The sequence below is a fragment of the Camelus bactrianus genome, chromosome X (assembly GCF_048773025.1).
Source record: "Camelus bactrianus isolate YW-2024 breed Bactrian camel chromosome X, ASM4877302v1, whole genome shotgun sequence".
NCBI lineage: Eukaryota > Metazoa > Chordata > Mammalia > Artiodactyla > Camelidae > Camelus > Camelus bactrianus.
Window position 1 is genome coordinate 54,442,067 of NC_133575.1, and position 27,120 is coordinate 54,469,186.

Sequence of the window (27,120 nt, forward strand, 5' to 3'; positions counted from 1 at the left end):
TCACAGAAGAAACTATTTATTTTGGTTCTCTTACCCAGGGCATCCCACGTTGCATCCTCGCCTAGTATTTAATGGAAGCAAGTCCATCTCAGAAGAGACATAACTGAAGAGGGATGGCTTTCCAGACTCTGAAGGGCAGAGAGAGCACCAGCCTGGGTGAGAGTATGGTGAGCAGTGGGGTAGGGGGTGGGCTGCCTTCTTCCCCAAATAAGGAAACTTCCTGAGGCCAGCACAGTGGGAAGGAGGGCCATGGGGTGGGAGCAGCCAGACTTCTTCCTGAAAACTGATGGGATGCCTCCAAGGGACCATTCAGGTGCCCAAACTGGGCCTTGAGGGTTGGAGCCAGTCTGTCTGCCTCAGAGCCCAGGACTGAGGTGGGCGCACAGCAGGCCGGTCTTACTTGGCCGGGTCAATTTCAATTCCGTGAAGTCCTGTGTAAAACATGAAGCGTGGACGGCCTGGTGAGCACAGCTCTGCCCACAAGAGCGGTTTCAACTCCTCTCTTCCTGGAAAACAGCATCGCTGAGCCCGTCCTGGGAGACGTCACAGAGATCACCCTAGTGGCCCAGCCTAGTGGCAGGGAACATATACTTTCTGGCAGGCAACCCCAGAGGCCCACTGATGCATCATTTACTGGCAAGGATATGAGTCCCTGCACGCTGGTGCAACAGCAGAGGCTCTGCCACAGGCCCAAGAGGTGGTGTGTGGGACATGCAGGGGTGCAGGGTTGTAGGTGGTGCAAGGTGAAAGTTGTGCCAGGGGTGCATGGGCTGTGGAGGGTGCAGGCAGTTCAGGGGCGCAGGGAATGCAGGGGTGCAGAAGTGCAGGGAATGCAGAGGTTCAAGAGTGCATGCAGTGCAGGGGCTGCAGTGTTTGCAGGGGTGTAGGGGTGCAGGGAGGCGCTCAGGCTCGTGGCCAGAATCAGAAGTCTGGTGCACATCCTCGCAGTCAGCCTGACACCTGGAGGCGGGGGTGGTGCGTTTGGGGTGGCAGCGGCGGGAGGGGGCTGCCCAGGCAACCCGGTTGTTTCCTTCTCTTCCCTGCAGCCTGGCCTGGAGGCGGCCTTGGCCGCAGGAGATTCCCCGGAAGTCGGACTCCAGGTGAGCTTGCTCCTGGGAGGCGGGGCGTTCAGTCAGGGGCGGCCGCAGCGGCAGAGGCAGCGGCAGCGGAGTAGCACTGCCCCTGGCAAGATGGTGGATTAGCTCCCGTCCCCCCGAGGCCGGTCCTGGGAGCGGCCTCAGCTGCCCCAGGTCGCCTGACACACCTGTCCCATTCAGCTTGCTGAGGAGGGGAGCGGGGCAGTGCAATTGGGGTGCGGGGGCAACGTGGGTAGCGGGCCCGCCGCCCGGGAGCCGGCAGGTTGCTCCGCTCCACCCCGCGTCGTGGCCTGGGGGCGGCCTCTGCTGCCCAAGAAGCCGGATGCCCGTCTCCAGGTGAGCTTGCTGCTGGGGGGCGGGCGCGGTGCGGTCAGGGTGCGGGTAAGCTGGTTCAAATAGTTTCTATGGCTTGACTTTTCATTGGCTTAGCAGTGTTTTGAAGAGCTTTGAAGAGTCTTCATTTTGATAAAGTTCTCTATATCAGTTACTTTTTAAAACAGATTATAGTTTTGGTGTCATAGCAAAGAAATGTTTGTCAAACCCAAGGTCATATTGCTTAAGCCTATGCTTTTCATCCTAGCAGTTTTATAGTTTTGGATTTCCTATTAAGATCTATGATCCATTTTGAATTAATTTTTCTGTATTTTGTGAGGTATGGGTCAAAGTTCATTTTTCTCTTTTTGCATATGGATATGTAATTGTTCCAGCACGACTTGTTGAAAAGATCCTTTCTCCACGGCATCCTTACTGATATTCAATTGTCCATCTAAGTGTTGGTTTAGTTCAGAACATTCTATTCTGTTCCATTATTCTATTTTCCTGTTTTACAATACCAAACTATCTGATTACTGTAGCTTTATTTTAAAAATTCTGAAAATCAGATAGTGTAAGTCTTCAAAATTTTTCTTGTTCAAAGTTGTTTTGGATATTTGCGATTTTTTGCATTTTTATATGAACTTTAGAATTAGTTTTTAAATTCCTTACGTCCTGTTCTGCCAAATTTCCACCAATGTCCTTGGCCATCTTCAAAGCTACATTTTCTGAAGAAGTTTCTCTAGATCCCAGGTGAAAGGAATTTTTCTTCTTCTGTGCTCCATACACATTTCATAATATTTGATTGCATTTATTCATATTTAGCTGTATTTATTTGTCTGATCTTTCCTGCCATATAGTAAACCTCTCAAGATTAGAAATCTTGGTTCCCTCTGTCTGCTGAGAAAACTAGTTCTGTGCTTTGCAGGAATGAGCCCTGCAGTAAGAGGTATCTGCAGCACACATCTAGCTCATCTCTTGCATATTGTCAAGGAATCCTGCAGATTTAGAATTGTTTATTGTTTGTTATCTCCAAGACAACTCAGTGTTTATTATTTCTATTGCTACTGCTGCATTTTCAAAGAGCAATGGGCTAATTATTTTCCAAATATCAAAACATGCTACAATTGACTTGTGATGCTAGTTATGTACTGCTGTGTCTTAACAACCTGCTCAGAGTTCACAGGCTCCTTCACTCACGAAACTTTTGGTAGGATGTCTTTGGCTACTTGAGCAGCACTATCTGAACTGACTCCTCCTGTATTTCCAGCGTCCCCTCGATCCCTCCTTCAGCCGTCCCTGGGGGACCAGTAGTTCTGCCCTCAAAAAGCCTATTGTTTCTCAGGAAGAGTTTCCTGTGAAATATAATCATGTCCCTCTTGTGGGGACATTCAGTCCAGAGATTTGGCGGCAGGGGAAAATGTTTAGTCTGCTTTTGGTAGAGCCTAAACTGTTCCATAATTATTAGAAGCAAATCCAATGAGGAAACTGTGTTGGCATCTAACAAATCAGCATAAATGTCTGATGAGGAATATCAGCTTCCCCGTCCCACCCAGGCTTCATGTTGATGTGACACCTTGGCTAACGTGTTCTCCTGTGTGCAACGTAAGTTTGAAGACGTTTTGAATGGCATTTTGTTTTTCTTCCTTAGTCTTTCCACATTCAGTTTGTCTGGTGAAATTATATGAATCCTACTTATTTGCAGCCCAGCACTAACTTTTTTTTTTTTTTTAAAGAATCACTTGTTTAAAAGGCTAGTGGACAATTTGTTAGAAGATAGAAGTCCTCTTAGATTTTGGTCCTAAATTCAAATCTTGGGTAGTGGTGAATGAAAATTCCCCTTAAAATTTAAAATATAGTGATATAAAGTTTTAAAAATAGTTAAATTTTAGTCGATTTCATTAAACACTATAACAGTTATTTACCTTTAACCTGTTTCTGGGGCAATTTTGCAATGATTCCCTCTCTTCATTGATTCTCTCTTTATCAGAGTCCTTGAGAGGCCCCTGTCATCACTGTCAGTATCATCATCATCATCATCATCAGGAACGGATTCCTCTGGAAGATTCTAGGAAAATAAAGAGATGGATGGGGAGACAAGTAGGTGAGTGTGTGCGTATACACTGAGAACAATTATTAGACGTTAGATGCACAATATCCATTCCATTTAGAGAAGAATGTGGTCATGAAATCCTGATGTGCTTAACGAAGGAAGCGGTGCGAACAGGATGATCAATGGAAAGGAGGGGTAAGTGAGCAAAGCTGGAGCATAGGTCCTCTGTTAGGAGACCAGCACGTTGTTGTGAATGAAAGGACTGTGGTAGCAGAACAATGTGTCCCCCACCCCACAGGGAAGCCACCTGTGATATGTTACTGTAGACAGTAAAACAGATGACAGGCATTTTAGGACAAAAATCTTAAAAAATCTTAGAGGATTTTCCTTCTAAATTGGCTATTAGCCTTTTAAACCCATAATACGTTGTTAAAGATTAGTGCCAAGTTACAAATAAACAGGATTTGTATAATCTCACCAGACGTACTGAATGTGGAAAGACTAAGGAAGAAAAACAAAAAGCCGTTCACAAGTATCTTGAACATTTAATTGCTCACGAGAGGAAATGTTACCCAAGGTGAGTGTCACAGACACATACATAATGCCTGAGTGGGGTGGGACAAGGGGATCCTGAGATGAGGTGATAGGGAGAGTAGCCTGGATTTTCCAGGTGGGCCCAGTGTAATCACAGGGGTCTTTACAATCATAGGACATTTCCCATCTGAGTTTAGGATCAGAGGGAGGTGCAGCCATGGAGCGATGTTCAGAAAGGCTGCTGATGACCATGAAGATGAAGGAAGTCGTGGGGCACAATCTAAGGAAGGTGGGTGACCGCTGGAAACTGGAAAAAACAAACAAGGAAACATTTTCTTCTAGACCCTCTAGAAGGAAGGCACCCTGCTGGTACCTTGAATTTAGCCCAATGAGAACTGTGTTGGATCTCTGACCTCCACAGCCATAAGGTGATAAATCTGTGCTGGTTTAAGCTATTAAGCTTATGGAAATTTGTTACAGTGGTAATAGAAAAATAACATAGTGGGCGGTAGTGTAAGGGATTAAAGGTCTAGGATGGGGTGTGGAGAGGATTCTGACATTTACACCTAAAAAACAACCAGGTGAAGTGGGAAGGTGTTTTAAGGAAGACCTACCTGGCAGGGCTGTTAAGCAGACTGTTTGGAGTGAGGGGAGCATTGGAGTAGAGGAATCAATTAAATCTCTACCAGAAAAATAAGGAATAAAATATAGCAGGGCTTCAGTGTTAGTGGATGTAGGAATGGAAATGGGCAGAGAGATATAAACATTACTTTGAAATTAGCTACAGGTTTGATGACTGCATGTTGGGGAGATTTAGCCGATGTGTGGACTGAATGTTTGCATCCCCTCAAAATCCATATGTCGAAACCCCATCTCCCAGGGTGATGGTATTGAGAGGCGGGGACTTTGGGAGGTGATTAGTAGGATAAAATTATGTCAAGAGAGTAGAGCCCTCATGAATGTGATTAGGGCACTTATAAGGGACCCCAGAGTGCTTGCTTCTCTCTGTTCTCTGCCCCATGAATATAGTGGGAAGACAGCCATCTTCAAGCCATGAAGGCAATCCTCTCCCAGATACCTTGATCTTGAATGTCTCAGCCTCCAAAACTTGAGGAATATGCTGATTGTTTAAGCCACCTGACCCATGGTAATTTTTTACAGCACCCCAGACTGACTAAGACAGTGGAGAATGCCTCCGGGTGTGAAACTGATTGCCTGGAGAATGCTGAAACCCAGGGAAGTGGGCAGCACAGACGTTAAATCACTTAATCCTGCCAGCAGAGTAGGAGATAGAGTCTACATATTCCTCACCATTAAAAGGTTAGGAAAAAGAGGCACAAATAAGTAAAACAACAACAACAACAACAACAACAACAACAACAATAATAAAAATTTCTCCAAGATTTACACAGAACCACCCAGAGGCAGAGTGAGAATTTATACTCAGGCAGGCTGGCCCCGGAGACCCTGCTCATAACTACTAAATCAAATGGCCTGGCTTATGTGGATCTTTTTTTCAACTGTGATATGACAGTACTGTGTCCAGTAACTTATAACTTCAAAATACCTCACTATAAGGGAATCATTAGTCACAGGCGTTACAAACCACAGAAAGCTAGACATACAAAAATAGCCTGTTAGGGCAAGAAAACCACTAATGATTCTAAACATCATACGTGCTGAGCCTTTGCTGTAAAATATTTATTTATAATTCTGCCTGGCTACAGAATAACTTCATGATTCTGCATGTGGCTGGTGGCTCACATGTTGGATAGCACGGGTCTAGAGAACTTAAATGACTTGCAGAGCATCACCCAGGAAGCTCATGGTGGAATCAGATCTACAATCTGGGACTTTTCCTTCTTATCCAGCAAGTCCTTCATGGAGGCTTAGAAGCTTCTCCTTTGGTGCCCAGCTGTCTATCTATGCTTCTGACATCTTGTCAGGTGTCCCAGCCTGCTCCTGAACATCAGCCAGTACACACTTCTGGTCTTTTCTGACCATGTAATATCTCTTAGCAATTTTGGTGACATAAGTTCTTATCTGGAAGGGTAGTGGCTAGAGATGTAAATGTGTCCACGAGAGCAGACTCAGATTTTTCATAAACATAGCAGGAGTGGTCAAGAAAAGAAAAGTCAGGAAGAAAGACGAGCAGAAGCAAGTCATTTAATATACCAAATGATTACTTTCAATATTTGGTTGTGTTACTGAGTCCAAACTCATTCTGCTTACTGCAGGACAGGCCAATAAATTGGAAGACCACGTTTTGTGGCAAGAAATAGCGTCTTTAATTGGAAAGCCAGCTGACTGAGGAGATGGCAGAGTAATTGTCCTGGAGAACCATCTTCCCCTAGTCACAATTCAGGCTCCTTTTATATTAAAAAGGGGAAGGGGGTGTGTTTGGTTGTTGCAAACATCTTGGTGTAGGAATCCTTTGTTGTTAGAATCCTTTGTTGTTGCAACTGTCCACCTGGGTCAGATCCCTGTAAACCTCCAACAAAACAAATGTTATTTTCTGTTCTGCAACATGTTATCTTTATAAGAATGGAAAAGTGTTAATATCCTTAAAGGTCAAAGCCTTGAGAATAGGTTCTCCTGTATATTTCAGGCTCTAGGCAACATTGTTTTATAAAAGGTGCAGAACCAGCAAGACTAAGCCTCGGAAACAGAGCACAGGGTTAAAGTCAAAGAAAAAGATGTAATATGGAGTCAGATTTGTTCTTTCCTATTACAATAGTGCCAAGGAGAAACCACTTTGGGCACCTTTTTGTGGGGCCCTGGAGGCTTTCTCTGTCTTTGGGCATCTCAGTTGAAAACCCTTCCTAGCTGTCTGGCCTGCTGGAAACCCATTCCACCTGGTTTGCCCTGAAGATGTGTTCTGTTTATAACTCATCTCTACTCCTTGGAAAACAATGCAATAAAAACTCACTTGGTTTTCCACCAGCTCCCCTGGGCAGGGGTCAGGGATAGCATGTTATTATATTATAAAAATATACATAATAAATGAAGTCATAAAACAGCACTGGGCACATAGGAGAGAGTCAATAAATGCTTCCTGGCTTAAAGCAAAAGTGACAGCTCAGTTTTCCATGGCTGCTGTACTTGCTGATCTAGTTTCTCCTTCCCTCCATTACACTTTTTTTTTAACTGAAAAAGAAACCCATGCATATGGTAAAAAAAAAAAAAAAAATTCAAACAGCACAAAAATATACAAGGGAAAGGTTTCCCTCATCCTTTGTTCTCTCAGCCCTCCCTGGAGATGCCACTGTTTACAATCTTTTGTGAGCTTTTCCAAATATTTTATGCACATTTCAACCTATGTATGTAAATTCCTTTAAAGTTTTACTTATTTTTAACCTAAAAGGATTTAAATCCTCAAGTGGCTTCTGCCTCGATAATAGCAAGGAACAAATCAGACTCTGTATTAGATCTGTTCCTTTGACTTTAACCCTGTGCTCTGTTTCCGAGGCTTAGTCTTGCTGGTTCTGCACCTTCTGTAAAACAGTGTTGCCTAGAGCCTGAAATAGACAGGAGAGCCTATTCTGAAGGCTCTGACCTTTAAGGATATTAACATTTTTCCATTCATATAAAGATAACAATTTGCAGAATAGAAAATAACATTTGTTTTGTTGGAGGTTTACAGGGATCTGACCCAGGTGGATAGCTGCAATAACAAAGGTTTCTAACAACAAAAAAATTCCTACACCAAGGAGTTTGCAACAACCAAGCAAGTAGGAAAAGAGCCTGAATTCTGACTTGGAGAGATGGTTTTCCAGGACATTAGTTTGCCATCTAGGTCTACAGAAACTTGCTATTCCATGCCCAACAGCTGGTCTCCTGATTTATTGGCCTGTCCTGTATTGAGGAGAATGAGTTTGGACTCGAGAACACTCCTATCTACATAGCAAGCTGGGCACTGGAACTGAGGACAGCTCTCCCACACTCAGGGACCTACTGTGAGCCCTTCATTGTTCCACTAGGGTGGAAAGTGGTTTGCCCAGGAGAGATGGGGACTATGCACTGACACTCAGGCAGTCTGCTCTGTCTGGGTCTCTGAACTTGTACCTCCCGCTCCCTGCTAGCCCAACACCTGGGACAGTGCAGCTAAGGCAAAGATCATGCCTGCCTCAGTTTCCCAGCCTGTAAAAGGGGAATTTATACTCTTCCCAAGGTAGTTCTAAGCAACAACGCCTGTGGGTGTTTGGTTCCGGGAGCATAAGGAAGCCCAACTCCTTTTGGGGGCAACAGGTGTGATCCCTGTAGGGGTTTTGCAAGGCCTTGGCTGGAGGTCTTGACCAGGGGGGTGAAATTTGAGCTTCTGTCCTTGAGGAGCTAGAGAAGGGCATGGAGGCAGGACTGGCGCCTCCTTCGGGGTGCCCTTGAAGGTAAAGCTTTTTCTCTTCATCTCTTCTACTTCCCCTCCCCCTTCTCCCTCTAGATCTCTTGCTTCTCCTTGCTCCTCCTCTGGCCATCTCTCTCCCTCCACTTTTTGCTTCCGCTCCTGCTCCTCCCATCTTCTCCCTCCCTCGATTCCCCAGTGTATCTCGCAGAACCCAGAGCCCAGAGCGGATCGCTGGCCCTCCTGCGCATGCCCACGGTTGGATGCCAGCTGGACCGCGGGTCCGAAGCTCCAGCTCCGAGCCAGGGATCAGCCCCAGTGGCTGCTCGGCTCTCTCGCCCGGTAGGCCTTTGGCTCCTGCCCCGGGTCGGGGCCTCCGGCTGTGTAAGTGGAAGGTTGGGGGCTCTGGGGAAGGGGTCCGCCTGTCACAGCCTGCGAGGGCTCGAGTCATCGAGTGTCCAGCTGAGGGGCTCCCGCCAGCCCCCTCTGCCTGTGCCACCTGCCCTGGCGCCCAGGCCACACCTGTCCATGGCCGTGCAAGCACCTGCCGGGGACATGGCCACCCCCGTCCATACCGCGGCCCGCACCAGCCACCTCTCGCCCCAGCCGGGCTCCCCTCAGTCTGCGGCCTGCGCCCCCTTCCGCTCTCCCGCCGCGAGTCCCCTCCTCCCGGGCTTCCTCTCCTCGGCCGCAGACCCCGCCCCGCCCCTGGGCGGGCTGCGTCCCGGGCCGGCGGGATCTGCGGAGCCGGGCGGGGGCGGGGGCGGGGACAGTGGCTGCCACTGGCCTCCGAGCGGGGCTGCAGCCCGCGCTCCCCGCCGCTTTCCCTGCCCCGCCACCCCTAGACTGCACTCCTGTCCCTTTCCCTGTCCCCGAGGTCCAGCTCAGTGGCGTGGACGCTATTCCCTGGGGCTGAGATCCTCTGGTTGTAAAGCCCAGCTTCTCCTGGCGGAGATTTGGGAAAAGAGACCGCCAACGCTGAGCATGCTTCTTTCTCCTCCCTCAGTGTTTCTTCCCCAGGTAAATACCCTTAATACTTTTTCTGGTGTTAGGATGGTGATGCTTGTTGATGCCACTTGTTTTTATAGTGAGCGTGATCACAGTGTTGAAAGCAGGGCTTGGTTCACTTAAAAATGAGCTGAGGAGTAGGGGCAGGGCTATACTTAATATGTTTGAGTTGTTCTGCAGGAGCTAAGGCCCCCACCCAGGTGGAGGATGGTAACTTCAGGCTGAGCACGAGATTCCTGGAACACGGCCCTATTACCTACCACCAACTAGTCAGAAGAAAGTCACACACCTGGAAGCCCTCAAGCCTCATTTTGCCTATTAAAAACTTTACCCTAATAAAAAAAAAAAAAAGAAAAAATTCACCTCAAAAAACATCAGAGAGTTCAGGGTTTTTGAGCACGAGCCACTGTTCTCCTTGTTTGGCCCTACAGTAAAAACTTTCTCTACTCCAAAAACAAAAACAAAAAAAAGAGATGAGGGCATGAGGCTGTGACTTTCTCCATCCTCCCCTCTCCCAGGGTGAAACATGTGACGGTCGATTTTAAAAAGATTTAGTCCTTAACTAGTCCAGCCCAACAAGTGTGTGTTAAGAGGAGCAGCACCATCAGAGGCATTTTGGCGACCCAGGAACATCACAGTCCTAAAGATCTCCTGGCAAATTTTTGTTGGGTTTTGTTTTTCTGTTTTTCTAAAATTGTGGGGCAGACTAGTAATATAGAGGGAAAAATAGTGGTCCAGAAATATTTTTTCGTAGAAGAGCTTTATTGCGATATTGTTCACACACTGTGAATTCCACCCATTTAAATGGTACAATTCAGCGGCTTTTAGTATATTCACAGTGGTGCAACCATTATTATTCCAGAACGTTTTCATCACTTCAGAAAGAACAGTGGAAATGAATGATCTATCCACCCCTCCCCAGTGGTGGTTCTAAAGAAGTTTCCTGGCTGTTCCTGACCCTAAATTAACTTGTTACATTCCATGAAAAATCTGGTAGGAATTCTAATCAGAATTGCATTGAATCTATATATCAGAACAGGAAGAATTAATGTCTTTATGGCATAAACTTTTTCTACCCATAAATGTATCTGGGACCCTATATTTTCATCTGTCCAGAGCCTGGCCTATGGAAAGTCTTCACTAATTTGTTGGGTCTGTGAATAATGAGATTATATATATCGTTGGTTGCAACTGTAGCTTTTCACGAAAGAGAAAAGTAACCTCAGTGAAGCCAATTGACTCCCTGATGGTCAGAAAGAGTGACAGCCATTGCTGGAGTGATCGAGTGGACTTGGTGCTTGCAACCAGTGTTCTCCACCACCTTCAGCTAAGGGGATTACAGTGTTCTTTTATTTATTAATTTATTTTTAAAATTCTTATTTTTCATTAAAGTGTAATCAGTTTAGAATGTTAGTTTCAGGTGTACAGCATTCAGTTATATATATGCATATGTACATGTATATTTTTGAGATTGTTTTCAATACAACTCATTACAAGAAATTGAATATAGTTCCCTGTGCTATACAGTAGGTCCTTGTCATTGATTTATTTTATATATAGTAATGTGTATCTGATCATACTAAACTCCTAAACTGTCCCTCCCCCTTTCCCACCTGCTGACCACAGTTTGCTATGTCCATGAGTACTTCTAGCAACATCCTTTTTGCTAGTAATATATGCTGGTTAGCTGCCTTCATTTTCAGTAATTCCAACTTATCTGTGGGCGTTTGTCTTCTGGTGGGCCTGCATGTGGTTTGCACATGTGTTCATAGAGGTCTGTATTTGGGAGAACTCCAGGCCTCGTGTAGTGCCTGGCACGGAGCTTCCGCTGAGCTTATGCTTGAACTGGGAAAACCCATATAAAAGTTAGAATTTCCACTGTGGTTGAGACTTCCAGGTTTCTATAAGCAGTTTAGCCCACCTTAATTTTGGCGGCTCCCATACTGGATAATTTGGTGGAACTGCATGTTACGACGGTGTACAGAGAGGGCTTGTATGTTTCTTCTTTTTCCTTTTTCTAACACTCATTCTCATGGGCCTCCCACGTCCTTCCCCAGCAGTGCCCAGGGCCGGTTTGGTGCTGCGCTGAGGCAAGATTTGTAAATAAGGCCCTTTCCTCATCTCTTCTGAGCCTCTGTTTCCTTCTCTGCACAATGAGGGCTTAGACTAGATAAGTGCTTTTTGGTTTCTTTTAAACCCATGTCTCCTTTTGAGAAACAGAGAACACAAATCTCTGCTCCAACCCTAATTCTTCAGATTTTGATACGTCCTCCAAGGGGTGACACAGCTCTTTTTGGAAAGTTAATGTGACTTTGGTTCTTTCCAAGTGGTGCAGAAAAGACTTCAGAGATTTATTGCAGGGAGGGGGCTGTATGTCACACTTTCTAGTGTGAGAACTGGAGCAGGGGCTTGGATTTAAATACAGCCTCTGACGTGGCCTCTCTCTAATCTTGCACAGTGTGATAAACCTCTCTTTTACTCCGTTTCTTCATGTGTCAAATTGGAGTGATATTATTTTAGGTTTTCATGAAACAATATACATATAAGCCATTTGTGTCTCAGTAGAAACCTGACCTGTTAGAGAATCAGGGGTTTCTTTAAAAAAAAAAAATCTTGTCCATAGCACTCTGTCTATGTGTAAATTGAATTTCCTGGAGTGTGTGGGTTGAGGCTAAATTCCATCATGGGACAGGTGGCTCCTGGGTCTGGGGACCCCAGTTTCCTCCTCCTCCCCAGTCCTCTTCCTCTCAGTCCAGGATGAAGTTACTGCCATTAGAATTACACAGACTTCTTGTGGATATGGCTTTTAATTTTATTGTTTCACTGGGGAGGGCTGCTGTCATGATTTCCGTGGTCAGGTTTTGGTGACCTGAAGGCTATGCAATTGGGTATTCCTATTTAAGTATAAGAAAAGAAAGTTACAAATACAAAATTAGACCTAGGGTGGAGGCAGGGGCTCTTGGAAGTGGGGACCATTAGCTTTGTTAGCTTCAGGTGCTGTGGCCTCTGGCCATGAGGACCCATCCTTGTGCTCTGGAGTTGGAGGGACCAGTGGGCTCGGTGGGAATGTTTATTGAGTGTATCTCATGGGCTGTGCATTGTTCTATTTGTACTGTGTGTTCCTTTTTTAAGACAGTGAGCTCATTTAATCTCAATAGCCACTTTAATAAAATTGGACTTTTTATTTTGAGATGTAAAGTAGATTTCCATGCAGTTGTAAGATAATATGGAGAGAGCCTATGGACTCTTTGCCCAATTTTCTTTCATGATTCCACCTTGCAAAATTGTAGTACAATTTGTTATTGACTCACTAACCCTTTGAGGTTTGTGTTATTACTCCCATTTCTATTAGTGAATAAATTGGGGTTTAGAGAAGAACACAGGCCTACCCAGGTCACCCACATGGTTAGTGTAGAGTCGGGTGGAACGTGGTCTAAGGATTTCCAGGCAGTACCATTGTGATGGTCTGTGGCAGGGGCAGCATTCACTTGCGTGTTTATTCATTCATTCAACAAACATTTATTGAGTAACCTCTGTGGGTCAGATGCTTTCATAGGGTTATCTAATTATTCAGCAGTACTGAGAATCAGGTAATGTTTTCTTGTTTTTAATCTGAGAAATTTAGCTCTGAGAGGTTATAACCCCCCCAAAGGAAATATAGCTCATAAAGGAGGGATAGTAAATGTGTACAGTCCCCCACTTTTTATGCAGATTGTACCCTAGGCATTTTACATTTGCAAACTTCCATAATTCAGATATATTCTTGTAAGGCAAGGATTTTTTTTTAATTTAAATATAGTCAAGTTTAAAATGTTGTGTCAATTGCAAGGCCTTTTTTTGAATTTTGAATTAAAAAAAATTAATATTTGATGTGGGGTAAATAGGTTTATTTGTTTGTTTCTTTTTTTTTTAATAGAGGTACTGGAGATTGAACCCAGGACCTCGTACATGCTAAGCACGTGCTCTACCACTGAACTGTACCCTCCTCCCCAAGGAAAGTTTTCTTACCCATTATTCTGCAGCTTAGGAGTTCAAGTAAATTGGAGTTGAAATCCAGATCTTTTGATCCCACTGTGGTTCTTTTCTTTATATTCTGCTGAAGCGGTGTGGGGAAAGCAGTTCCTTTGTTCATTCCTTTATTCAGCATTTTTGAGCACTGCCTTTGCATCAGGGCCTGGCTAGGTGTTGGAGACTGAAAACAAGAATTGAGCCTTTTCTGCAGGGCCTGGAAGCCTAGACCAAAAGCTGGGTAATGTGACCCGAGCTATGGTAACCATGTGCAGACGCTGAGGACAAACTGTACCCCTGGCTTTGCTTGGGCTTCCCTGCCTTACGGCTGCTACACACCAGGTCACCGCATCCCAGAAGGGCCTGCAGCCCACAGCAGAGTGTGTACCTCAGTCTCCTCTCCCTTCTCAGCAGGGCCTGCAACATGAGCATCCCTACTATGTGCAGTGTGCTGAGGACAACCAGAATCTCCCCGTGGTGGTCCAACCTGTTGGGGATCGTCTCAGAGGAGAATTTCTTTTGCATCTATAAGTGAATCTCCTCGGTGAGCCAGATCAGCCCGTGCGGCTCCCAGTGGGCACTCTGTATCCACTACAGGCACCACTACGGGCCCAAGAATGGGTGGAGTGACTTCCAGACCCACCGCAAGGTCGTGGGCCTTGTCACCATCACCGACTGCCTCTTGGGCAAGACATTCGAGTAGCTCCACATGCAGAGGAGATGTATGGCACCACGCTCTATGACCCTCAGCTCTTTGCCTTTGGGCTGCATGGCGAGGTGGTCAAGCAGCCGCCCACTGATGTGGCCTTCAAACTACAAGGACTGCAGAGTGGTGGAGAAGAGGGTTGAGGACATCATCGAGTCACTCTTCATCTTGCTCGTGTCCAAGAGCCTTCACGGGGCCCCCGACAATTCTAGGGACAAGATCCCCCTCCCCTGCATTCCGTTTGAGAAGGAGGACTTGGTGGGACTGGACACAGACAGCAGATAAGCCTACCTGGAGGCCGGATGCCCTGGCTGTGTGCCAGGTTGCTTCCCTACATCCAGAAAGGGATTGGCAAGGAAGAGGACTGTCTTGTAGCCAAGGGGGGAGGGAGGTGCAGCCCACCAGTTTTCAGACGTTTAAAAGTGAATCCGCCTTTGTTTCAGAGAGATCCTTTTAGGGTTAGTGTGGACACTTACTCTCTCTTTTCAGCCAGGACCCCTGGTGGGACCCCTGGAGTTGCTGTCCAATAGAGTAGTGACAGCCACTGATGCTAGGAGCACTGTGGGTTTCTAATTTTTGCTTGTTCCTCTTTTTCTTTCTCTTTTTTCCGTTTTCTCTTGGACCTCCCTCTGAGCATGTTCTTGGGTCTGAAAATGTGGTCTGTGCACACTCTGCACTGGAAATAGCGAGATTGCCCTCCATGCTGCCTCCAACGCTTTTAAAAGCAAAAACTTAATGGTTGCCTTGACTCATGTATTATCTCAGTCATGTTTTTATTTTCTAATTTTTTGGAATTTTTGCTTTGTTAGCATGTCACCTGCTGGTGTTTGATACCTGGTAGAATCCTTGCTTTGAGAAACATGTTTGGTTCTCCTTACATTTGGTGACAAATGAGCCCTTATTAATTTTGTTTGTTTGTTTTGAGGAGGTGAGATCCGAATTGATTTAGGCGCCTTCTGAGGGATGTTTTTCATGGGTATTTTCACTTGGAAAGTCAAAGTCTGCAGCACCTTGCTTGATTCTGGCTTTTACACAAACGTGCTCGGCACGCGACTCCTGGCTGTCGCTGTGTGACGTGCGTGACGGCGCTTCCAGGCCGGCGGTCACTGGTGAGGAAGTGGCCGGCTCGGGAGTGAGCAGCTGCAGGGGACGCTGTTGGAGGAAGCAGTCACCGGGTTTTCTTTTGCTTTTGCCTTCCCCATGCCATTTACTTTACTTTGTCCTCGTAAAGGGGCAGAAGCGCGTCTAAAATCCATGTCACCATTTTACTCCCTTTACGAGGCTGGTTTTTCTGAGTATCAGGACAACATGGCCTTCTCCTAACTAGCTGGCTCACCTGGATCTGATGGACACAGGGACCGCTAAAGGGGACTGTAGCTTCCTCTCTGCTTCAGCCCGTGGGCATTCAGAGCCGGGTCTGTGGTTTGCCTCAGCAGCCGTGCAGGCCTCCCTGCATCAGCCTTTACTTTTAACCCATGTTGGCAGTAAATAGCTGACTCTGTGTCTGCTGCCACTGACGTCCACCACTGACGGCCGTGTCGTTAGTTTGTGGTAGTGAACTCCAACACCCCGGTCAGCCATGAAGGTAGATGTGCTGACTGACCTAGGACCTTGCATTTTCACCCCCCAAGCAGGTTCATCTCACCCGGGGGAAGGGTTTGACCACCACCTTCATGCTGGTCATGAGGCCTTGTTTCTCCTTTCATGCTCTGGTCCAAATGTGGACACTTCATCCTTCACTGACTTGGTCTCACTTCAGACAGGCCAAACTTTCTGAAAGACTCCATCACAGTCTGGGAGGGAACAGAACAGAAGTTAAGTGTCACAAGTAGAAGGAGTCTAGGCTGTCCGAGTTGGCAACTGCAGGCTGGGATCTGTGATGGCTGGGCTGTGCCCTGGACACAGGCCTTTCCCGTGGCTCCTGAGAGCCCAGGGGTTGGAATGAGAACAGCCTTGCCTGGGTTCCTCCATCCTCACCTGCTCACTGGCATGTGTGTCTGCAAACCAGGAGCTCCCCCAGACCTCAGGCCCTTCGAAGTTCAGACCACGGGAGAACGTTGAGTCCCATCTCCTGGGCCTCCTTTGTGAGAATCCAGTGCCTTCTGAGGTGACCCATGCCAGGAAATGCCTTCCCCTCCAGGGAGCACCCTTCAGAGTACTGTGACTCACTGTACCATTCTGTGAGCTTGCAGAGTTCCGGCCGCGGTCTCTGGAGAACCAGACTTGAGATGGGCTTAGCGATGGAAATGACAGGACCGATTCCAGGGCAGGGCTGGGGTGAGCCAACAGGAGAAATTGAATGTGACCTCAAACACCTATGTGGGTGCTGGGGCTGTTACTAAAATGGGAACCTGGGAGTTACCTGCAAGGGTTTGAATTCCAGAGTAAATGGTGGACATGAGGCATTTTAAGATGCCATTTGTCATCCGAGTTATGAATTCAAAGAGGCACTCTCTTCAATGAGACTGGGGCTCAGGTGAAGGAGCCAGACTAGAGTTACACGTTGGGAGTCGTCATTCTTAGCTGGTGTTCACAGCCTTGCATGTGGATGAGCTAATCTCGAGATGTACAGACTGAGGCTGAGGGAGGGCAAGGCTGTGCCTGGGCTGGAGGAAAGCACAGGCCATGCAGCTTTGGTGTGTCAGTCAGTGGCATTTGGGATTTTCAGAGCAATGCCATTTATTCTCAAGGGGCCTGGGAGGGGGGCGGTGCCGTCCAGGAATAAATCAGAAGGGAGGGTCATGGCCACATGTGCATCTCAGGAAGACACGGAAGCCACAAGATCTGGGCGGGACACCTCCTCAGAAGCTGGAATTGCAGTGGGGAGTGGGGAGAAAGTAGTCACACTCACCTGTGAGGGAGGGAGGGAGGCCTGGGGAGCCCCCACCCCAGCGGACTCGCTTTCCGCTTTCCATGTACAAAAGGCGATCAGACAGAGGATCTGAGGTGAGAGGGGATGGGGGTTGGGAGGGGAGCCAACCTGGAGAATGGTGGTTGGACAGTTCTGGAATATTCTCCCTGCCAAGTAGTCTTAAAAAAAAAAAAAAAAAAAACGAAACTCTTAAGAACACGGATAGTGACTAGGGAGGAGGCAGTACTTTTTCTGGCCTCCTAAGGGTAAGGCATGTATCCGGGGATACACAGAAGAATCGGGCATTCTGTCCCGGGGACTTGATTATTACCGGGGGAACAGTGCAAGTTTAAATGGGGAGAAGGGCAGCGGAGGGAAACTATCCAGGCCCCGTGTCAGGTACCAGTCGGCCGCCCTACTTGCGTGTTGCATTCACAGCCATGCCTCCCAGGTGGGTGGTGGCAGCCCCCTTTTGCGGATTGGCAAGCCTTCTCTGAGGGGTTAAGGTATTGGTCCATTTAGCGGCTAGTAAATGCTGTAGCAGGATTCAAGCAGGGCCTTGTCAGACTTCAAGGGCATGTTTTCTCTACTAATTCTGGTACCTCCCTGTTGTACGTGGAATGGTGAAGTGGGTCAGTTTTGGATCCTTTCAGAAAAAGTGATTTAACTGCCTCAGAACTGTTTCACAAAGCTCAGTGTTCTTTTATGGTTTGGAAGCACCGCAGTGCTTTACGCCCCACAGATGTAAGGTCTTACTCCTTTGATGATGACGTGATTGCAAATGACGTACAGGTCCAAACCAGACTTAGCAGCTTCTGAAGGGAAACTCTCCAGTTCTCCCTTGATCGGCTTTCTTCCGCGGGATGTAACTGTGCTGCAGCGTAGGCCTGAGCTTTCCGTATGGAGTGAGGGTTTGATATCCAATGTTAGCATAAAATGATCAGATGGAGAAAATCGACGTTGACAGTTTATTTTTGGGTTTCATTAGACAAGATGCACTATCAGTTAATGGCCCAAATACCATATGAAATTGAGTACAGAACTTTGCATTTCTTACTTTCTACTTAGAGCTGTCTTGGAATTTAAGGTTGTCTGCTTTGGAACTTCAGCTCCACCAGCAGGGCACCTGTCAGTGTGTTGGTGTGATTGCATTTACACAGTGCATGTAATCTGGGCTTCCTTGGTCCCAAATGCTCCACTGCAGAATCAAGGGCTGTAGTCATCACTTAGTCGTGAAAATACTTGTAAAACTATATGATGCCAAAAAAAAAAAAAAAAAGAGAGACAGACAGAAATTACCTTTATCAAAGTTACTTTGGATTCTAACTGCAAACTGTTGTTTAACAGCTCTGGTTTCCTTTGGATATGAGTACATACATTTCTTTGCATGTAACTTGGTTTTTGGACTAGAACACCAAGCTCTGGCTTTCCACGAGCCACAAAAATAGTAGCCAAATTGCACACGTATGAAATATTTTATTCTTTTTTCTGAGAGAGACTCCTTGAATTTGGGACTTGGGCTGTGATTTTTGCTTTTTGCTTTTTGCTTTTTGCTTCTCCCACCCCTCTTATCATCTCTCACTCCTTATTCCCACGTGGACTTCAAGAGTTTGTGTTCTCAAAGGAGCAGGTGGACAAACACCCAGTTGGTCATTATGCAGTGCTGCTATAGAGGGAGCCCAGCCAAGAGCTAAAGGACATTATCAGAGAGGACTTCCTAGAGGAAATGGACTCTACATTCAGTTGTGAGGATAGGGTAAGAATCAGCCAGGAGAAGGGGTCAAGAGGGTGGCTCAGGTGGCAGGAGCATCACGGGCAGAGGCCTGGAGGTTTGTGGGTGGGGACTCGGGGAGAGTGCCCTGTGCAGTCCAGGGTGGAGGGTGCCCCTGTTGGGGAGGACACTGGAGAGGGCCTGGGTTGGAGGGCTTTGGAGGAGCTTGTTTTTTACTAGAACTGACAGAGGAGGCAGTGAAAGTTGTCAGCCGGAAGTGACCCTCAGGAGAGGTACTCCTGGTTTTGCTTCTGATGTTCTACAGAAAGAAGGGTTCAGGACCAGTGAGAGCAGGTCTGTCTGTCCCTTTGATACCCACCCCTTCATTCATTTATTCATAACACACGCACTTCTAAGTGTCTAGGGGAGAGGGGTGAAGCGACAGTAGTAAGCAAAATGTACTTGCTTCTTGCGAGCTTAGCAGTGTCAGAAGTTGATTTAGCTTGGAATGTTCTAGGAACACATCAGGGAAACCTAAACCAAAGTGTGGGGATTGGAGGCAGGGAAGGTTTCCTTGAGAAACAGAATCAAAATGAGCCCGGAGGTAGGTGGGAAGTAGCTAGGCATCAGGTCAGGGGGCCCCTGAGGTCACTGGGGACCTGGGTACTGCGGTGAGGCTGGGCAATGAGAGGCAGGGGCGAGGGTGGGGCTAGAACTGTACCAGCGAACCTCCGAAGTGTTTCAGTGGAGGAGTCATGTAATCAAATTTGTGCTTTGGGAAGCTGCCCCTGCTCTCTCTAGCTGTCTCACTCTCGCTCTTGCTCTCTTTTGTGTGTGTATGTGTGTGTGTGTGTGTGTGTGTGTGTGTGTGTTTAGCAGGGAGGAGGGGATGGGTGCCACATAGTGGGAGGGTTATTAGAAGACCACTCACAGGCTGGGAGGCGACCAGTGGGAGAGGGGCATCAGGGCTGCATCGGGACAACAGGGACAGTGTGGATGTAGTATTTCCTTATGGGGAGGGCTTGTTAGCGGGGCTGCCCTCGCGGCGCCTTGTGGCTGAAAGAAAGCAGATGGTGGCAGCCAGGCTGACTTTCCACTTCTGTCCTTCCCTGCCTTGTGTGATGGTCTTAGCTCAGCCAATATTTGGAACAGAAGAGCTAAATTCCAGGGTAGCCCAGGACTTTGTTGACCTCGTTCAAGTGAGATCTGATAGGATTTAGGTTTGTGTTGAGATATGCACCTTCACTTAGCTAGAAATTCACCATATTTTGCATTTCCATAGGGTTTTTTTTTCTTGATAAAGATTGCTTTCTTGGTGAAAGGAAATTGAATATAGCTGGTGTTTTTCTCAAAAATATCTTATCTTTAAAGAAATTTAATATTCAAAAGAATAGGAATATTCTGAAATGATAAAGTAAGGCTTCGGTGTAGTTTCTTTGGTTTCAGAGTTGACACGGAATTAGAGCCTTTGCATTACTTAATAGCACATCCTTGTCAGTATTTAAAGAGCTGTTAGTGAGCGCCCCAGGTCCTAGCTCTCAAAGCATCATTAAAGCTTGTTCTGAAATTGTGAATTTGTAAAGATCTTGTTTGCAGAATCCAAACAGTTGGTTTATAATATGAAGCATAGCTCTTTTTATAAAATAATAGGTTAAAAGTTAAGAAAGTAGAAGATAGATATTAAAGCTGAAACATAAACATTCTTGTGCTAATGTTGCAACTGGAAATTTTGAAAAGTAAAATCCTCTAATACCATCTACATGAAATACTTATATGTCTATCACATTTGAAAAATATCTACGCAATGTTTTTCGAAGTCAGGACCATTCCAGCTCAGATACTAGCAGTGATGGTTGCTGGTTTTCAATTGTAGAGTCTAAATTTGCCTTCTTTGCTTGTTTTTTTTTTTTTTTTTTTTTTTTTTTTTTGTAGTGAGAGGGTTGAGTAGTGTTTTGCCAGCATGCTTTCGGGGCAATTTTGGGGCAGATGTTGTGCACCAGCAGTGAGACATTTCTGTGCATTTTACTTTCTGGACATCACCAGGGCGCATGCTGAAATACGAGGGGGTTTGTACCTGCAGGCCGGAATGCTTCAGGACTCACTGGTCCATCACCATTTGTTCTGGAGCTACTCCGGTCAGTGAATGACTTTCTGTGGCTTGGAGGTAAGGTGGTCTGATGCAGATGATCAGATGTGTAGTTAAAGTGCTGTTACTTGAAATAAGAGAAAAACTTGAAACACAGCTCTAAAAATACAGGATGAGGGAGGAGAATTGGCTGAGCTGCTTGCAGTGGGGAGACTTCTCAGGTGACTCCCTCACCGTGATTCCTACCAATATCCACCCCAGCCCTGCACGGTAGTCCTGACGAAGCAAGCATGCCCTTTGCTCAGAAACGCCCCGGATTTCCTTGTGTCTCTGTGTGTTGGCTTTTTTAAAGCACATCTTGCCCTTTGCTTTGAATGAAATTCTTGTTAGGAACCTCTTACACTTATTCTTCCAGACCTTGTCCATATGTAGCTGATGAGTGGATGAACAGAATACATTATCTCCATGTAGTGGAATATTATTCAGAGATAAGAATGAATAAAAGAAAAAAAGGGGGGGGATGAAAAAGGCCACCTGTTCTGGGAAGTCCACCCTGATGGCTCAACCCGCCCTTTTCCCTTTGAAACCCCACCCCTTATACTCCTCTCTATTTGATAGTACTTACCACCTTCTAATAAACTATAACCTTTTAAAAAAAATAAGATGCTAATACCACTTTGAAATGGACGACCGTTAATAACAGAATGTTAAGTAAAAGAAGCCAGACACAAAAGGCCACATATTGTTGATTTCAGTGATCTGAAATATCCAGAATAGGCACATGCAGAGGCAGAGGGCAGATGATGCTTGCGAGGGGCTGGCTGGACAGGGGGATGGGGAGTGACTGCTAATGGACAGGGGATTTCTTTTGGGGTGATGGTGTGTTCTGGAAATAGATGATGGTAAGGGCTGCACAACCGTGAATATACAGAAAGCTGCTGAATAGTACCCCTTTAAGTGGGTGAGTTTTATTATATGTGAATTATATCTCAATTATAAAACACTGGAAAAAAAAAACTCAGTCAAAGGACAGCCTCTCCTGGGCCTGCCCCGCAGTGGGGTCTGTCAGTCTCCCTCTGTGCTTGAGATGCTTGTGACATGGTTTTCTCCTGCAGGGACTGTCTCCTGGAGGTGGGAGCGGGAGGCCCGGCCCATGTGTCTCCATCATCTAGCATGTTGTAGATATTCCCTAAATGCTTGTTAATGCTCTGGGAGTAAGGACTAAAGTGGGGCTCTTTCCTGGAAGAAGCTGTCAGCTCAGAGGGCTTGCCAGCCACTTAGGATAAATACGGGTCAGAGTGAAGTAACAAAATTCTCTGATAGAAGTTTAACAATGAGCTGTAGTACACATTAAGTAGAAGAGATTCTTGAATGGACTTACATTTCCTAATTTGGCTTCTTAAAGAGTAGAGAGAAATAAAAGTGGGAAAGAGAAGAAATCAATGCAAAAGAAAAGAGAAAACATGTAAAAATAATTAAGCTGAATGAGAAAAGGAAATGATGGGAGCTTGAGTATGTTGTATTGAAATAGAAGTCTGTAAATCCTCGTGACTGATGGCTGGAGATTATATATATACCATCTTCTTTATCCATTCATCTATTGATATGCACTTAGGTTGCTTCCATATCTTGTTAATTATAAATAATGTTGCTGATAATAGTGAGGTGTATGTATATTTTTGAATCAATTCTTATTTTTGGGTATTGCTTTGATAACTATGGAAATTTAAAAAGGTAAAACTCTAAACACTCTTGGAAACACTGAACAGTACTTATATGTAAATTTAAAATATATGTGCTGTATATTGTGTATATGTTTTTACATGCAATATATTTTATAGCTGCAGCCAAATTGTAACAATTCTACCTAATAAAACTGAAAAATGAAACAAATGAACAAAAAAGGATTCATGGAACATTCTCTAGAATTCACAACATAATAGGGCACAAATCAAGTCTTAACAAACTTAATAGGATACAGATTATTTCAGCATTTTTCTTACCAGAACACTATAAACCTAGATACAAATCACAGAACAGAAAAAAGGGGGGGGGGGAGGGATTATCACATGGTGACCAAACAACATGCTATTAATAAAAAAAAAAAAGGGTCAGTTATGAAATCAAAGAAGATACTGGAAAATACCTCTAGAGAAATATCAACAAAAACACAGAATTAAAAAACATATGAGATGCAGTAAAAGCAGTTTTAAGAGGGAAGTTCACAGTGATACAGGCCTTCCTCAAGAAACAAGAAAAATCACAAACATCCTAAGCTACTACCTATAAAAACTAGAGGAAAAAGAAAGAAAAATGAAACCTAAGGTTAGCAGAAGAAAATGATAAAGATCAAAGAGGAAATAAATAAAAATAGAGATTAAAATCAATAGAAAAGATCAATAAAATAAAAACTAGGTTATTTTAAAATGTAAACACAATTGACAAACCTCTAGCCATGCTAACCATGAAGAAAATATAATCCTCATAAATGGAATATAAGTGAAAGAGAATAGCAACTGATAGCACAACTTTTTAAATCATAAGAAAATACCATAAAAAGTTATATTCCAACAAACTGAACAACCAATAAAAAAGGGACAAGTTTTTACAAATATGTAGCCTGCCAAAATTGAAGTGAGAAGGAACAGATAATTTGAACAGACTGATTGTGGGTTATGACTGATAGAAGTCCCACCAAGATGGAATGAATTACTTGAGTCTCTGTGGAAAGTCAAGAGAGTGAGAGGGAGTCAGGGACCAACTCCACGAGCCTCTCAAATTCTCCCACATTTATTGTGTACAATCAAAGGAAAAATCACTAACAGTTGTGTGATGGAACGCAGAAATTTAGGGAAAGACAGGATGGGATAGAGATTGTAGATTCCACAATGAGCACAAAGGCTTAGTTTATCTTTAGGGAAGTCATGGGGAGAGGGGAACAAGATACATTCTTTAGATATGTTAATTACAAAGCAGACCACTGGACCAGCCAGTTCCTTTTCTTGGGGATAATAGACTATCTAAACAGCAGGCATGCCCAGCCATTTATAGCTGAGGGCCTGGGTCATTGGTTTGCAAGGGGCAGAGTGCTATCTAAAACCTCAACTATGCAAGCAAGGCATTGTATCTGCTTTTTATGGCAAGGAGACAGGAATGCGGATGCACAGGCACCTGCTAGCAAAGCAGTTGCTAAGCACATTTGTTCTTCTTAAAGGTGACAACCTGGGGTCTGTTACAATTTGTTAACCCAATCATGGGCTCCCACATATCTGCCTTTTTGTTTTGATTGAAGGAGATCACTCTTGATTGTGGAAAGGACATCACCACCTGGCACTGCTGATTTGAAGAGGCATGAAGGGAGTAAATTAACTTGAAGACTATAAGAAAAACACAAGCGATTACTATACAAAATCCAACAATAACCGAGATGAGGAGGTTGAGATTATGAAACCAGTTGGCAGGGTTAAGCCATTTCATATTATCATATAATTCCTGTTTCATATTTGTTTGAGTCTCCTTTTGAATGTAAATGAGCTGTTGATGCAGCTGGGAAGAAAAGAATTTCAACGTTATTTTGCAAATCAGAAGAAAAAAACTCCTTGAAGGTGTTTTTTAATAACACCCCAGGAATATGATGAGCGGTTATATTTAAGAGGGGTAACACATATCTTAAGTTTTCAATCACAATGCAGGGGCTCGTGATCAACAATGGCTTGTTGTCAATTATCAAGCCCTTCCAAAGAGGCTTCCAAAGCCTGAAGCTGATGCATAATTCCATTAGCAATTTGAGTCTGAGTTATCATAACCTTAGTAATATTAGTCATAACATGATTAACAACTTGAGTAGTATGGATGGATTTAATAAGGGACACTGTTGCTACTGAAGTGGTGACAAGAATGATGATGGCTGAGATGATAAAAGCAATAAATAAAGCATTTTTGTTTGCAATTTGAAATTGCATGAGTTAATCTAATAAAACCATTTTTGCCCTCCTAGGGTCAGGTTAAACTAACAGGTAGCCAAACCTGAGGTTGTCGCTTCAGAATGAGTACCTGAGAGATACTGAGAGAAGTAATGTTTATTGGGCTAATACAAGAATTGTACCAGGCCAGAGGCTTGACATGGGTAGTATAAAATCCATCTTCTAGTGTACCATTAAGAATAGAAGATGTCATAAGTAAAACATAAAGGTGAGTAGTACACAATAATGCATGATTAGAGACGTGAGAGTCTAAATCAATACAATACAATTGAGTAGTAGCAACTGTATTAGTAACATACAAACTGTCGACTGAAATAAACACGCAGCCTAAAAGTTAAGTTATGTTTTATTTGGTGGGAGGACTCGAGCCGGGATGACAGCCTCTCAGATCGCTCTGAGGGACTGCTCTGAAGAGGTAGGGGAGGAGCTAGGATATATAGGAGCTTTACAACAAAGACCAGGTAGTTGGAACAATAAAAGATTACTTGTTATCTAAAGAAAACCAGGCATCTCAAGTTAAAGAATTTAGTGCTTTTCTATGTATGGAAGGAAGCAAACATTTGGGCTCACTGAATCCATTCCTTTGACAAGCACCTAGCTATCTAGGGCCAGTATCCTGTTCTTTCTGTTTTGAGTCCGCTCAGAGTACACCATTGTGAGTGGCTGCAGAGGCTGGGCTACAGGCCTGTCCCCACTGGGGGGTGGTGGCAGCCACTGATGACTTGGTGTCAGCATTCTTTGTTTACTGATATGGTTGCAGTATTTTCACTCACATTGCAGTATTTTCGTTCACAGTGCTCCCTCTTGGTCCTAAATTTGACCAATATTTTGGGAGACATTTCATGACCAATTTTGTCCCACGGTGCTAGGAAGGCTCATTCCTAGATCAGGTGAAGAATCTGTTGACATGCCACTCAAAGTGCTAGTTTTGGATCAGGCCCTGTTGATACTAAAAATTCTCTGGATCACCTGTCTTACTAGTCTATTATGATCCAGGAGATGTTTACCTCTCGTTGCTCATTCCCATACCTAGAACCACACTATTACAATTATTTTATGCAAGGTTATAAATTTTACCTATTTCCTCAAGATGTTTAACCTTCATCAACCTTGTTGGAGGCCTAGTTACACACTGGGAAATGGAGGAGACAACAATTTTATAAAATAGACAGGATATAAGTAATACAGTTAGCAACATTAATAAAGTTACAAGTAAGGATTTAATAATTGAGAAGTTACATTTTGGGGTTAAAATTTTGCTTGTGTTTCTGATTGAGCTTGAGTGATCTTATAAGAAAACTCATATTTATGGTCAGGTTCAGAGCAGGTATTATTAATTGGCCAGGTGAGGTCTCCCACCTTGTAATGTCAATAGTGGCCTAAACAGAACTATCATTTCTTTTTAGAATAAATGTTCTGAGGGCTATCTAGTTAGAGTCTTGGAGTAGGGAAACCCACCAAGGTAACACAGAAGTACTGTTACGGAAATGACAGGCCAGCCAAGAAACAAGCACCACTCGGAGGGTTGAAGTACTCAGATGTATTATGCCGGCAGGCTCAGAGGGGCTTCTGCTCCAAAGCTCTGAGCACCTCCAAGACGTGCACATGAGGTTTTATAGGGTAAAGTACAAGCTTGGGGTATTCGGCCAATAGGTATGGAACAGCCTTAGCAGCATCATTATCACAAAAGTGGAGGCAGGGAGGCAGCAAACCAACATTCCAAAGCCAGATATATCTCTTTGATAATCCAGCTGGCTAGCAAAAAAACATGAATGGCAAACCAACACTAATTAACTTAGATTCACAAGTTAGTCCAGCAGAACTCAGATCAGTATTCTGATACTTAGATTTGTGAGTTATCTTGTTAGACCAGCCCAGCCCCTCCTTCATATTCCTAGACTTGTGAGTTATCTTGTTAGACCAGCCCAGCCCCTCCTTCACATTCCTAGACTTGTGAGTTATCTTGTTAGACCAGCCAGGCTTTTCCTTCACATTCCCCTCTCTTGATGCTTTCACAACCCTAGTTGGAGTAAGCATCATCATTTATCTGTTGCAGGGGCTCATAATTGGAGGCTAACATCTGAAGTTTTATAGCATCTATCTGCTCACTGACAAAGCAGGTCAGGAAGTTTAGGACACAGGGCCCAAATAGCAGAACTGCAAAAATCAGGAGTAAGGGACCTATGAACAGTGCCAACCAGGAGGTCCAGCTCCAGGGGCCTACTTATGTGCTCTTATTTAAAATATGTTTTCTCTTTTTCACTCGGTCTTGTAACTCTTGAACCATCCCTCTGACAATTCCTGATTGATTGGCATAAAAACAGCACTCTTCGTTTAGGAAGAGGCATAGTCCCCCCTCATTGGCCGTGAGTACATCCAGACCCCTCCTGTTTTGTAAGACTACCTGTCACCTGGTTCCGTGCAGATTCATT

General features: G+C 44.8%; 1 protein-coding gene and 1 long non-coding RNA gene across 2 annotated transcripts in view; one reads left to right on the forward strand and one right to left on the reverse strand.

Annotated features, from left to right (window-relative positions):
• On the reverse strand, window positions 1–8,994 carry LOC141576326 (uncharacterized). The gene is made up of 3 exons (XR_012504678.1): window positions 8,858–8,994; window positions 3,335–3,477; window positions 1–431 (listed from the first exon to the last, which is right to left on the reverse strand). It is a non-coding gene; the product is annotated as an uncharacterized LOC141576326 (long non-coding RNA).
• Window positions 7,930–27,120, forward strand: part of LOC141576325 (uncharacterized) — a 23,884-nt gene continuing 4,693 nt past the window's right edge. Inside the window, exon 1 of the mRNA XM_074359241.1 lies at window positions 7,930–9,355. Coding sequence (XP_074215342.1) covers window positions 8,585–9,355 — 771 coding nt within the window. The 5' untranslated portion in view covers window positions 7,930–8,584. The remainder of the gene's footprint in view (window positions 9,356–27,120) is intronic.